This window comes from Haplochromis burtoni, unplaced genomic scaffold, assembly GCF_018398535.1.
Source record: "Haplochromis burtoni strain Fernald_Lab_line unplaced genomic scaffold, NCSU_Asbu1 Contig_142, whole genome shotgun sequence".
Taxonomy (NCBI): Eukaryota; Metazoa; Chordata; class Actinopteri; order Cichliformes; family Cichlidae; genus Haplochromis; species Haplochromis burtoni.
The window spans coordinates 1017486-1032394 of NW_024582503.1; the positions used below are offsets into that span (position 1 = coordinate 1017486).

Below are 14909 nucleotides of genomic sequence, written 5' to 3' on the forward strand. Positions count from 1 at the left end.
CCCCCCCCCAATCCAGTTTAAATGCATTTATTTATTTTTATCATTGTCTTAGTGTCTTCAAAATCATTTTCTACCACTGTGAAAACAGGATCTGAGGAAATACGTGTTGGAGGAATCGTGTGTTGCTGTTTTAAGACATAGTCTGCATATAAGTCATTTGCACTGTTTCCACTTCAGAGCTGGAAAGTGAGGCCTTAATCACACTGAGTCGTCGTCTTCTTCTTCCAAACGTCATGGCACAAAATGTGTCATCTGGAAGAACATCTTTCAGCCTCAGCTGATTCACTGTCTCTGTGTGTGGAGGTGATTCCTGAGCCAAGACCAAACTGAAAGCCCAGTCCTTGGTCATGCTGAATGGCTGGTTAACATTACCGCACAAGTTGTCAGGGTTTCACAAGTTATTTTGTGCTTTATTGTTTGCGCTGTTGAAGGGAGGTAGTTGTGGATTAATTATCTTTTATAGGCTTTTTGTCAATGTAGTCCTTTCAGTACTCTCTACATAACTCCCAGTAATACGTTTAATCCTCTTAAATAGCCAAAGTCTTTTGTCTAAACACAGCAGTAATGTCGTATTTGAAAAGTGAAAGCATGCATGAGATTACGGCAGGTGACCTGGCACTATTTTGAAGCTGTTATTTCTATTAGTTTTTACGCTTCAAGCATGGAAGTTAAACTGTGACCATATTTCTCTTGTTTTCTACAGCTTCCATCATCTCAATGTTATAGACATCAGCCTAGAATTGCTAACCAGTTTTCCTTTATACAATAATAAGCTGAATACTCACTGCACTCCTTACTTGATAGCTGCATGCATGAATCTGAGCTAAAAGAGTTTGCAAAGATCGCACTTTTTGATGCAAAACTTGTAACCCCACAAAGTGACTGTATCCTCCTGCTCACACTTTCATCCTCTGAAGCTTTGTGTTGTTTTTTTTTTAAAACTTGCTAGCTGTCATAATTCAGGGGAAGTGCTTTATAGGTAAATTCAAATTTTTGATAATGATATCTGCTAAATGTAAAGTAAAGTAAAGTTAAAAAGTAAAGTAAGTAAAAAAAGTAAGTAAAGTAAGTAAAAAGTAAGTAAAGTAAAAAGTGCGTGTTAGTCCCCATAGGGAAATAGTTCCTCTGCATTTAACCCATTCACCCAGTGAAGCAGTGGGCAGCCACCAGTGCAGCGCCCGGGGAGCAGTGTGTAGGGACGGTACCTTGCTCAGGGGTACCTCAGGGTAGCCGTTCAGTGGAGTCGAACCCCCGACCTTCCGATCATGGGGCCACCGCTCTACCTACTGAGCTATCCCTGCCCGTGAGTGCGAATGGTGTAGGTTTGTTATCTTTAACATTCAGGTTAATGTTTAATGTAATTTCAATGCAAGTTTCTTGTGTCCTGAACACACACTGTGGTGTCCACATCCTCTGCATTTGCATCTGCACATTTGCATTTTTTTTGGGCAAATAAGTCTTTGAGCACTCCTTTTGTGCTCCTTTCTCTTTCTTATTTCTTTCATGCTCTCTACTGTGCATCACTCAGACTACACTATGCCAAATTCCCTCACTCCTGCAGTAAATATCATATTTACATCCATCCATTCGCTTTCGTTTATCCTTTTCAGGGTTGCAGGGGCGCTGGAGCCTATCCCAGCTGTCATAGGGCGAGAGGCAGGGTACAGCCTGGACAGGTCGCCAGTCTGTCGCAGGGCCAACACACAGAGACAAACAACCATTCGCACTCACATTCACTCCTGCATTCGCACCTATGGGCAATTTAGATTAACCTATGGGGATAGGTTAATTGATTAACTCATATTTATAGCACGATAACTAAATCATTAAGTTCAGTATTACATATAGAAGTACTCTTTAATCTGTTAGTACCACATCTCTTGTGTTGTAACATCATCGGCGGTATTTTAAAATGTGACATTTTAGCAAATGCCTTTCAGGTGTCTTTTATATAAATATGCTCTTCAGAAAGTTGATTAGAAAAGTGTTGAACTTGGTGTCAGTTCATGGTCAGTGAGTAAGCATACCTATGCACATTTCACGTTTCTTTAACCTGCTGTTAGTTGCTACACATTGTTCGGTTAAGGTAGTATTGGAATCTTTGAAATATTGGCCAACATCTTACAAAAAGGTGCCTCGAGGGTGGATTTGTAAGGGCCTTTTGTGTTGCTGTAGTATCCAGGTACAAGAGGAAAAGGCCCAATTCTACAGTCAGAGGAGCGTCTCTTTTTTTTCTACCTCTTTAGTCTGGTTTGGCCTCTTTCCAGCTTTTACCAGTCTACTTTCACTTCCGCAGCTTTAATGAGTGTTTTTTTTTCTCTCCTTTGATGCACTTTCTCACAAAACAAAAAGTACATTTGAAGCATATAGTAGTAAATGCAATGACTTCAAACCCCATTAAATACCGTTAAAGACCATTAAATAAAAAAAAGACAATGAGACAGCTACAGTAATTACACTTAATGTTATAGACCAGAGTGTGTGTTTGTCAAGAGGGACGGACTGAAGAGTGTGTGTTTGTCGTTGTGTATTCATTGTGAAGGTCTAACAGTCAAGAACAAATTGAGTGCATCAGCTGTAAAAATGTGTAAGTAATGGATCGTGTACAGTTTCTATTAAGCGAAGAGCGTTTGAATCATCAAAAGAAGTCAATGACTTCACTGGTGAGTCGAACAGCTGTTTTGATGCATTGAGGCATCTGCATCAATGACTGCTGTAACTGCAAAATACCTCGGAGAATGGAAATCACACCACTACTACTACTAATAATAATAATAATAAAAAAAAAAAAATTATCTGCACATGGGTGAGCAAGGATGAGCTGGAAAGTGGAAAATAAAATCAAATAGATAGGGAAGTGTAGCCTCTCGTTTGAATCTCTTTAGTTTGACTTATGTAACAGCAAACCGGCTCATAGACTCCTCTCATGGCTCCAGTAGTATGAGCCCTATCCTTTTCAAGCTCTTCTCCAGCTATTGAGGTTATTGCGCAGAGCTGGCGCTGTAATGGGATAGAAACACGACCCAAGGGAATGCACACAGACGTACACACTTACAGTGTAATGACTGCACGGACTGTACCCCTTTTTATTTTCCCCTCCACTGGAAACACTTAGAGCTCTATTTCTAGGAATGGGGATTCTTTGTAAATGTTAACTGCAAGCAAATCATCAACTAAACATTATGTTTTTATAGTAGATGGGTGGCATGTCTTTTTTTTCTGCTCAGAAAGTGGACTGTAAATTTGTAACCAGGGTATCAGCTGTTTGGGTAGATAATGATAAAGGTTTTGTGTATGGTGTGAAATTAACGGGTAAGTTGTTAGGATTGTGCCACATGTTTGTGTCTGAAAATCAGCAGATGGATTCATCTTGCTTCGTGCTGTCTTTACAGTCACGTTCTCTACCAGCGTCGGAAACTGACACAGAGCAAAAGACGCCTAGCTGATCAACCGCAGGTCTTGTGGTTTCTGTGTGGTGTACATGCTTTCACAGTTATTTTTTAAGGATGTATGATTTAGGCACAGTGCTGTGGGTAGGCCCATTAGAAAGGTGTGATTATATATGTGTTTTGTTTTTTTAGCCTGAGCCCAAATACCAAGTCTAAACTTTCAAACTGACATTTAAAGGAATGCAGAGGGAGCAAAACGCATCCTCACAGTGCAGGAATGGCTGTACTAAGATGCTCAGAAAAATTTCAGCAAAACGCCACAAGTCACGAATTTGATGTTCTGCTGCAGATTTGTGATGTTTGCATCACAAAGTATGAGGCAGACGGTCTCTGTGCTGCTGTCTAATCACAAAAGTCAGTCTCAGTCTTTCAGACTTTTGCTTCTTCCCTTTTTTATTAATATCCTTCGAGTTAACACACTTAACACAAAGCAGAAGTGGTTGTCCTTATTTGACTGCGCTGGATTTGATCTATTCAGTCCTTTGATTTCAACAAAAGTATCAACCTTTTTTTTTTTTTTTTTTTCAAGCTGTTTTAATCTGATCTGACTGTGTGGGTTATTCTACTGTGCAATTAGATCACATTGTATCTGTGCGTCCATTGAGGACACTCTTACATCATCCCTGTCTTCTCCTCTGTGTTATGAGCCTCTGTGTTATGAGCCTATCATCCCTAATTTACAGGTTGGAGGTTAGGCTTGTTATACCATCCCGTAGTGCTCAATAGTGCTTCTACCAAGAATAGTTCACATGCTGGATTACAAATGCCACCAGCCATATGCCAATTATATGCAGCTGTACTGCGAGATATGCCAATTAGACATCCAGGCCATAATAAGGATTTAGCGTATTCAGGACATAGAAAGCAATCTGTGCACCCACTTTATCTCCGACTCCCTATTTCTGTCTTTCACTGTAACATGGTTCCAGCCTTCTTTTCTCCTCCTCTCAAAGAGGAGGACATGTAGAATTTAAAATGAGCATCAGTATGACTCGTACAAGTAAAGCTGTGTGTTTTCCTGGATTCGGCGTTTCTCAGATAGCCCAGCGGCGTCGGCCGTGGATCTTGAAGTGACTCAGTGGTGCCAGAGCTGCCAGCAGCAACAGGGACGATGAGGCAAATCAATACGTTTCAACAAATTATTGAGAGCTGAAGAGGCACTTGATTTTGTTGACAAAAACCACCGCAGTTAAATGGCATGTTGACATTTACTGTTATCAAGTGGCAGCGCAGAGGGCCACTTAATTATTACAGGAACATGTATCACTGTTTTTCCACTGAGCTTCCTGCTGTCTGTGGAGCAAAACGTGTATTGCTTTATCAGAAAACTCTGTGGACAATAGTCATCTTTAGAGATGACATTATTCAGAGGACACTGAATATTTTAGTGAGGGAGCATCTGAAGTGGGCTTCTATCGTGCACTCCAGAGCACATGTGCAAAGTAACTGATTTGATTCTCTTCCTTCTGATTTTAACGGGTGAACGAGAACGTATTGGACAGATGATTGTAAAACTACACACAGGAAATATATGGTGAGGGCGTGACGCAGCAGGTCTGAGGCTGTAATCGATCTATTTAACCGCCACTGCATGATGCGGACACGAAACAGACTTGTGGTCCTAAGTTTTATTACTATCAGAGGCAAGTTTCTGTAATCTGTACACCCTCCTGGGTCTCTGACAAGCATCATTAACGCACAGATATGTTGCTGAAAATTACTTTTCCGCCCCGTGAAAGTCTGTGCTTAACAAACACTTCAGTGGTATTATAAGTAAAACAGTTTCAATGTTGGCTGTGCATGTGAACATTTGTGGTATCCTCACTTCCTTCCTCTGCGTTATGACAGATACAGACTACCTTCAAAACAACAAGGTTTGTTAATTGCTGCTGAAGCACATATGGATTTTACATTATGAGTATCTGCAAGCCTGTAAGGTCAAACGTGTTGGGATTTTAATTGGCCTTTGTATTAAATGAGGTTACAACCCTGCCAGCAAAAGAACAGCCTCATTGTTATACATGTAGCCTTTTTTCATTTTAATATGTATTTTTGTAAAAGTATATATATTTATACGAATTAAATCATTTATACTGTTTAGAGTGTGCAAAGACAAATAGGCGTCACTATAGCATATAAATATGAACCATTTTATCTACAGAAAATTATGAAGATGGCCAAAAGTGACGACAAATAATTTGCAATCTCAACATGTGGCTCAATTTTTATTGTTATCATTGCTTTGTGTGTACTAAAAATGTATTTCTTCTATTCCTCTCCAGTCAAGTATATGCGTGAGGCCACACCATATGTCAAAAAGGGCTCTCCCGTGTCAGAGATCGGCTGGGAGACGCCTCCTCCCGAGTCTCCCCGTCTCAGCAGCCCTCCTGTCACCTCCTCACCTGAAACTCCAAGTCCTACGATTCAGCACTCCTTGTCTCTGAACGGTGACAGGAGGTGCATACCACTGAAGATGTGTTATGTAACCCGAGCCATGACCACACCAGACCCTGAGAACAGGTAGCGAAGACACACACACACACACACACACACACACACACACACACACACACACACACACACACACACACACACACGAGCAGATTCTCTGGGCTTTTTTAAATGCTTGTTTAATGACTTCAGGTTCATACATTAACCACACACATAGTTCCACCTTGGGCTGAGTAATATGATCTTGAATCAAAACTGTTATTAATTTAACATGTTACGTAGATTTTGTTTTGCCAGGCCTGCAGCGCTTTTTCAAATTCTTAATTCTGTATTTAGTGGTGAGTGAAACGAAACTCCATTGTGGATACAAGGTATCTTTTTTTTTCTTGCGCTCATAGTTCACCAGGTTTGTCTTGAAAAGATGCTCATATTATGTTTGTGGGTCACTGGAACTATTTTTTTGTGTGCAGTTTTTTCTGTTTGTTGTAGTCTTTTTTGCAACACAGATATGTTGCATATAAGTCTGTCATGTGAGTGTAGTCAGACATAGCTTTCAGGCTTTGTTACTAGAAAATGTTTGAAAGTTCAACTCAGAACTTTCTCCTCCCAAAGTTACACAGCAAGAGGTCTGGGCTGCTGGGGGATTCCCGTGATGTACTGAGTGTTTCTTCTTTAGTCATCTTTTCCACTCACTATGTATTTATACACCTCTCTGCATTTAATCATTAGTTATTATCAATGTCTTTTGTCCTGTCCACCACAACCGGTCGTGGCAGGTGGCTGCCCCTCCACGAGCCTGGTTCTGCTGGAGGTTTCTTCCTGTTAAAAGGGAGTTTTTCCTTCCCACTGTTGCCGAAGCACTTGCTCAAAGGGGGTCATATGATTGTTGGGTTTTCTGTTTACTTTGTGTTATGGTAGGGATTTCACCTTACAATATAGAGCGCCTTGAGGCAACTGTTGTTGTGATTTGGCTCTGTATAAATAAAATTGAATTTAACAGAAACAAAGAAAAGATTGTTGGTTACTTTAGTTAATTAAAGGTTAACTAGTTTTCTGCTCCTGCATGTCACAGTGAGTGAACAGAAGCAGCCTTCTCCAGCTGTCCTGTGGGGATTACTCAGTAACGGGTTTTTAAAATCCATTTTTAGTTTTCCTTAAAGACAAACCTTTGAAGTATTGCCTAGCTAATTCTCAGTCAGTGGGGGGTGGTCTGTTAGGGGCTGTCATCAAGCTAATTGGTTGGTAATTTGACAATGGCCCACTCAAACAGCATGGGGGAAGATAAGAGTGATTTACTCTCCTTTTCTAAACACGTTTGATATCAGAGTTTGTGTGCTTTATGCCCTAGCTGTCTTTCTCTCTGCCTCACTTTCTGTGTTGCTTCCCTACTTGTTTATACTTTGCTCTCTCTCATGTCTGTTTTTCATACTTGTTTGTGTTTTTGTCTGCTTGGTTTCCTCTACCTTTCTTTTCTATCATCATCTCTCTTTGTATTCTGCCATCTGAATCAATTTTCTGTCTCTATTGTCCTCCCATCCTTGTCACTCTCTTGATATTTTACTTTTTGCCCTCTAAACAATTGTCAGTGTTTTCCTATCATTCTGTGCCTCGTCTAGTCCTGCCTCCCTCTCCATATGTATGATTCTGGGAGAAAGTGGAAGCTCACACTTGAAAGCTTGAGATGATGAAGGAAACATCAAAGCCAAGTCGCAACTGTCTTTATGGAAACGCTACAACAACACTTTAACATTATAAATCTACTAAATAATCAGTCAGTAAAAATAAACAAATCTAATAAAAATAGAATGAAAAGTAAAAACACCATCTGTGGATAGAATATGTGGTTCTCTGTCAGCTGGAAACACGATGGACTTTTTAAACTTTTGCAGTATCAGCTTATCGTGGAAGCTGTGTTTAGATTGTTCGGCTTAGATTTGGTTTCGTTTGACTTTTTCTCAGTTTGAAGTGTTAGCTTTTCATTGCACTTGCAGCTGCAGGTGTTTGAGTTGTTGAGGCATTTCGTACCACATTAAGCATAAAGGCAACACGCAAGGCTGCTTGATACTTACCTTCATTATGATTAGCATTGTTTTTATAAGTATCAAAGAAAATAAGTTCATTTCAAAAATATTCTTTTGTCTGCTTCCTGTAAACTACAAAGAAGTTTGTACCTCTAAATTCCTACAGGATGTTGTAAAGTTTACATCCTGTAGGAAAATCAAATACTTAACCTTTCAAGTCTTCTTAGAAGTCTTCTGCTTTTTAACCAGTTGCTTAAGTTCTCTTTACCATTATGTAAACACAGCAGTAATTTCCATCTACTGTTTGCTCTTCCTGTAATATGGGCTGTAACTAGCGAGTGCTAGTTATAGACATGCTTGGTGGAATCATTTGTTTAGGGTTGTGTTACATATTACCATCTGTTAGCATCTCCTCCTCACATGCCTTTGTACCCTAGTTGCAGATTCTTATTTATATCAGTGGCTGTTAATGAGCATAATGTTAGTTGGGACAGTCTGCAAAGTAATACTCAACTTGTTATTCCGGTATTTAAGCTAAAGAAAGAATTACATTCAGAGTCGTGTAATTATTCTGCAGTCGTACTAGCTTGCTACTGCTAATTAGCACGGTTGTTAGCCGGCTTGAAGTTAGCTTAACTTAGCTCCTGTTGGTGTTAGTCTGCAATGCTTACCTGGTATGTACACTGCCCGCAGGGTACTAATTTCACATCTTCTTGTGTAGCGTTTTTGCTTTATTTTGTTATGATTACTAAACCGAAGCAAGCAAAGCAGAAATCTTCTGTTTGTCACTGTCTTAAAGGGTGCGGTTTCTCTTTGCAAGACAAGGATCAGCACAAAACATTCCACATGTACCTGCAGATTGTCCACGCTAGTAGAGCATTGGCTAAGCCCGAAGACTGTGCATTTTGTCACTTGGTCCGGGATTCAACCCTGGAAAGACAGGTGACATTTGTGGAGAAAGTGCTGTCCTGTCACATGGCACGACCCTTCCCTCTCCGAGTCTAGAGTCCCAGTTATTTGCGTCTCCGTACATCTAATTGGCAAATCTCAAATATGAAGGGCTGTAAATTTGATTTAGCTTGGCTACTGCTACTGCATCTGCAAGCCACTTTGGAACCAACATTGACCCCAGCTCCTCCTTCTCATGCTCTGTGCGATCTAATCAGTGTTGTGTCATTGTGGATTCCTTCTCTCTTCTGTGCTAGGAGTCAGGAGTCCTTTTTTTTTGCTTCCTACATATCCTTGTAAAAGGACAGGAAGGAGGTCCAGGGAGGCTCCATACTCACAGACATAAACTGCCACTGGAAATAATTATCTTCTTTTGACTAAAGTAGGCCTGACTGAAGGACTCTAATAGTACAAAAAAGTTGCAGTTAATTAGCATGGACCTGGCCTTGGGGTATGTGCTCAGTGGTATTCTGCTATATCCACATGGGACAATCTAGTCTTCTCATATATGAGTGTTTTACACAACAACAACAACAACACAACTTGTGGTTAAAGTTCATTAATTTGAAGTTTATTATTACACAAAAAAAACAAAAAAAACATGACAGACTTGAACTTTGCTGACTTTATTTGTGAGTAGCTGGGATCAATATCTCATCTAGTGACATAGGCAGCTTAAGCTTTACACAGATAACACTGTTATGTGGTTTGATAAAGCTTGAGGGCAGATTCACAGACACAGATAAAGTCCTTAGCAAAATTTATCTTGACTAACCTGTTTTCTCTCAAGAAAGTCAAGAAAGTTCTTTCCTTTCTTGACTTCCAGCCTTACCTTGCCAGTAGATGTTTGGTAAATGTTTAAACACAGGACGCCCAAGTTGAAATGCAGGTTGTCGTTTTTAAGCTGCAAAAGTTTGACGAGGTGTTCATATTTGTCCCGAAAGTTAGATGTTTCACAGAGTTTGGCTGTTCTGATATAATAAACAGAAGTTAAAGATTGCAGAGTGAGATTAAACTCTTTTTTTCATTTTAAGGATTCGGGGGTGATAAAATGGCTTTATATTAAGTGATAGATAAGCCTGTTTTATCTTCTTTTACTTTACTCAGTGCAATGTTCATCTATCTGAGGTTTTTCTCTTCATTTCAGCAGATGCTGTTTAAACTGTGTTTAAGCCTAAGATTCAGAAGATTGGCATTTGAGGAAAGATGGGACAGTGATGAGCAGGAGTGATAATTCAGAAGGAGTGAGTTAATAAAGAAGGGGACTACATGACAGGAGAAGGAGAGAAAGTAATGATGTTTACTTTTGGGTGAAGACAGGTTAATAGTAATTATATTACAGATAATAAGACAGATAGCTAAAATTCTCAAGTCAGGGTTTCACAACAAGGCTTATAAAAATCACTGAACGACATCTCCGTGTCTACATCCATACAGTCTATCCTTGGATCACATCTGCATGATGGAAGAGACCTTGAATACATATTTGCTAAATCTATTGATAATCCCACGAGGACAACTACCCTTTGATCAAATGAGAGATTCATGCAGGAGCACACTTATGTAACGCCATGCATTCAGAGCAGTAGCGTTTTCAGCTCAGCTCAGTTTTATTTCTATAGAGCCAATTTACATGAAAACATCTTAAGATGCTGAGTTAAAAGTTAAAGACCCTACAAAATTGTAGCGAGAACCCAACGATCCACTTGTGCTGTTTGTGTGTGAGATGGGTTTCGTTGTTAGTCCTCCCTATGTTCCCCATTCCTGCGTCATGCAATCAAGGGACAGATAACTTAGGTTGTCAAAGTTTTTGCCAAAGCAAATAGCACACCAAAAAACTTTCTCTGCAAAATGCACTTCTAGCCCCGGAATTCAGCCCTTATAGCTCCTCTCCTCCAGGATGCCCTTTATCAACCTGCCTTTTTACAAGCACCGATTCTACTTTTAGTTCAGATTAACACCTGGAGCTTATCTACTGTAGATGGTCTCGCCTACGTTTTGATAGAAGAGCAAATTAATCATATCCACTGGGGATTTTTTTCAGGTTCTCTGTCTGTGTGATAAAAGAAAGCTGCAAAGAAAGCATTTTTGTCATGTTGAAACCACCCTTAGTGTGGAGTTTTAGTCCACTGTGCCACAGCTAATTTTTTCTCTGTATTTTCAATCGTATTTTAAAGGTTGTTATTAAATGGATATTACTAAAGCGTACACAAGCAGACACTGTTCCTACTTGAGCTTCATTTACCTTATTTGTGCATTTTCAATCCTTGAAAATCACGTGATAAACATTGTAGACTGTGCATACTTCAAACACGGCCCAAACACAATGTGAAGTACACATTGTACAGTTGCTACCATATCGCTTCTTTTAAATCTTTGAGTCAAGAATATTTAATAGTTTTCTGTGTCCACTGTTACTCTTATTATTTCCTTCCTTTAAAGTGGTCAGGTTATTTATCTATAGCATACTGGTTTACGTCGTGGAGCTGTATACTTGCTTTGCTGCCCTATAAAACAACAGTGCACCACTTTATGCACTGTAGGCAGACACATGTGCCTTTTTAAAATTCATATTCACTGAGCACACAATCAAAGAGCCATTCAGAGAGATTGAAAGGCATGTGTTTGTTTTTTTTTTTTTTTAACCAAGGCCAGAAAGACTCACATTTCATGTAAGCAGATTAGATATGGAAATTTGGAGAGAGACGGCGCTGGTCTCCCACAGAGAATGCAATGCATGTTGAATAAACAAAAATTTCCATGCCATTTATTTCATTGTTCTGACCGAGTTGCTGTGATTAAGCAAATAAGAAAGGGGGCATATGTTAAAGCGCAAACCTGAAAAGGTAATATTTGAGTCCTAAAACTATAAGTCCAGAATAAATTGGAGTTTTGTGGTAAGGCTAACAAATATATTTTCAAGATTCTTCACTCTCAAGGTTTTAGCACTCGCTTCAGGATGATAACAGAGAAGTTCAACCTATTTAACTTTTCTTATCTTCCCCTGTAGACAACTAGAGCTACACTCTCCTGATGTCAGGCACACTGTGGTGCTGCGTTGCCCAGACCAACCATCTGCCCTGTCGTGGTTCTCCGCCATGCACTCTGTCACATCAGCACTGGCCCAGGTCTGTCTTCTACGTGAAATATTATACCAGTGTCTCTCAGCACTCGATATTTCAGTAGATATAAGTAAGCCTCTGGAAATGTCTTTGAATGTTAAGTTATGCATATTGAACTATTTACCTTAAAAATGATCCATCTTGCTACAGCGGGTGCTGCAAGAGGTTATCCAAAACACAGCCAGGGCAGGAGTTGCTGGCAGCAAAGAGATACGACACCTGGGATGGCTTGCAGGCAAGGTAGGAGTGCATTACTCACACTGTGGGGATATAAATTTGTCTACCCTCTGGGGGTGGGACAACAAATTTCTATATCAGTTCTTAATCAGCTCTTGATACATTATTCCAATGTATTTTATGAGGGTTAATATATCTGGAATCTGCGTTAATGCCCTTATGAGATAAAGCATTTGTTGTTTGTGTGTAAAGTTGTAAAGGGTATTTTTTTAATTGAGTCAGATGGTAGAAATCCTTCAAAATAGTCACGTAAAAGCAGCATAAAAAGCCATCTGTCACAGAGAAGGGGGAAATATGATAGTCAGGTGTAAATGTCAAGAAAATCGTCATGCAGCTGCACACACTTGTACACAGAAAACGACAAAAATAGTTTGCTTGATAAAGCAGTGGCAGTATTTACTTGTTGCATACTACTTGGAGTTGTCAGATTAACTGTTGGAGAAAGATAAAGCAATAGGTCAATCTGCATGTCAGAAAGGTGTAAATTAGTGAGGCGTGGGCCTGGGAAAGGGGCCCAGATGGTGTATGAATATATGACAAAGTATTAATGTGGTGTGTGTTTGTACTGTGTATACATACATGCAGACATCTGTGCAGCGATATCTGCACGCCCACGAACATCTGTATCTACCTAATTTAGTCCTGTCCTTGTGAATTTGACAGTATTTTAATCTTTAAATGCAGCACAATACTGTTACTTAGCAACATATTCTGATTATGTTAAAAATATGACCCTTGACCCTCTAAATCCCACGATACGATTGGATGAGGCAGAACTTCAAAGAGCAGCTTAGGATTCCGTGGCTGTGCTGCAGATAAGCTCTCATAATGAGAATAGTTATGGAGCATTGTAAAATGAAATACCACACTCGGTGTGTGCGTGCTCTGAGTGAGGGGTTTGTAGAGATGAGTGGCTGAGGGGGCACCGCTAAGCATACGCTTAAAAAAACCTACAACTGCACACCAGCCACATTTATTTTGGGTGCACAATAGTGAATCTAGACATTTCCTGTGACAGAACAGAACAGCCTTGTGAACAGCTATTACAGATTGCAACTACACACACGCTCACACACACACCAGTCTTCTCTGTTACTGCCAGTGATCAGCCTCATCAGCACTCTCATTTAAAAACATGAAGACAATCTTAGTATTTGCAAAAACCACAAGAGGGAATAGGTATTTCTAATCGTGCAGAATTGATGTGATCAAATTTATATTGCACAGGTTTACAGGATTAACTGCCTAGTTAATCTATTATATTAGAATTTTACTAATTGATCATTTAATTTTGAATTCATCTATCACGTGTTTTTGTCATCAAATAATATTGCTAAATTTATGTCACAATCCCTTGCATACAAAGATATTGACTAGATGGGCCAATAGCTGGAGCTTTTGTCGTGCGGATAATCCTCCTGATTAGTGCAGCTCTTTAAAAGACTAATTTTTATATATTTATATGTCAGACCATTAAAGGAAAGCTGTCATAGTCTCGTTGTTTGTGCTGCAGACAGAGAGTGAGAAGCAGTGCTGGAAGCCGGTGCTGGTGGTGGTGACAGAAAAGGACCTGCTGCTATATGACTGCTTACCACGAGGCCAGGAGGCCTGGCAGAGCCCTACACACACTTACCCACTTTTAGCAACGCGGTAGGACCCTCATAAAGAGACTGACTTGCAGAAACTTGCACATGCATTAATATTGGGCCTTAAACATTCAATTTGTTTTATGATGACTAACACTATGGTGTTGCTTTTTTCATTTAAAAATGATTTTTCTAAAAATACTTCCAAGCTTAAGAGTGTATATTGAATTTCTTCTCTTTGCTAAAAGGCTTTGTATGTGTTTATTTAGTCTGGTCCACTCAGGCCCTGACCGGGGGTCGCCGCACTCTGGCACAGAGCTGTTCTTTGCCACTCGGACTGGCACACGACTTGGCATTGAGACTCACCTGTTCCGGACTGAGACCACCAAGGACCTGTCCCTGTGGACCAGACACATTGTGAATGGATGTCACGGATCAGCTGAGATGATCAAAGAAGTCTCTACGAGTGAGTCCCGCTACACAGCACACAAACATTAAGATTAAGTGATATAATGCATAAAAAACATAGGAACATGCATATTGATACACCTGCATAGAGACAGGAATGCATGTAGGAGCTATGGCTGGAGCAGGTTGAGTTGTGCGGGTCACTGTGCTAGATTTTGTGATGCTTTCTCACGTGTGTTCAGGCATGCTGCAGCAAATCATATCCAGAGAGATTTAAGAGGCTGCACCAGTAAGTACAGCCTGAGGTCTGGCAAGCGTAAATCTGGTACAAAGAGCATAATATATACAGACTCCTACATCCACTAAAACATTAGGATACCTTTGGGTTTGTGATATAATTTGACAGCCATATGGAGGATGTGGACAAAGTACTTGCTTTTTATAGAAAGGAATGCTTTTCTACTGTGTGTGTGTGTGTGTGTGTGTGTGTGTGTGTGTGTGTGTGTGTGTTCCTGTCTAGCTATCTTTGTGAGGACCAACATGTGCATTCTACTATACTTGTGAGAACCATATTCATTTTTAATGGTTGGGTAAGGGGCTAGGGAAACCATTATGTCAATGAAGGTCCTCACTAAGATAGCTGAACGGGCTTGTGTGTGTGTGTGTGTGTGTGTGTGTGTGTGTGTG

General features: G+C 40.0%; 1 protein-coding gene across 1 annotated transcript in view; it reads left to right on the forward strand.

Moving 5' to 3' along the window:
- sntb1 (syntrophin, basic 1) overlaps nt 1–14909 on the forward strand; it is a 46961-nt gene that overhangs the window by 19418 nt on the left and 12634 nt on the right. Inside the window, exons 2-6 of the mRNA XM_005934961.3 lie at nt 5732–5969; nt 11880–11997; nt 12142–12231; nt 13742–13878; nt 14084–14280. Coding sequence (XP_005935023.1) covers nt 5732–5969; nt 11880–11997; nt 12142–12231; nt 13742–13878; nt 14084–14280 — 780 coding nt within the window. The remainder of the gene's footprint in view (nt 1–5731; nt 5970–11879; nt 11998–12141; nt 12232–13741; nt 13879–14083; nt 14281–14909) is intronic.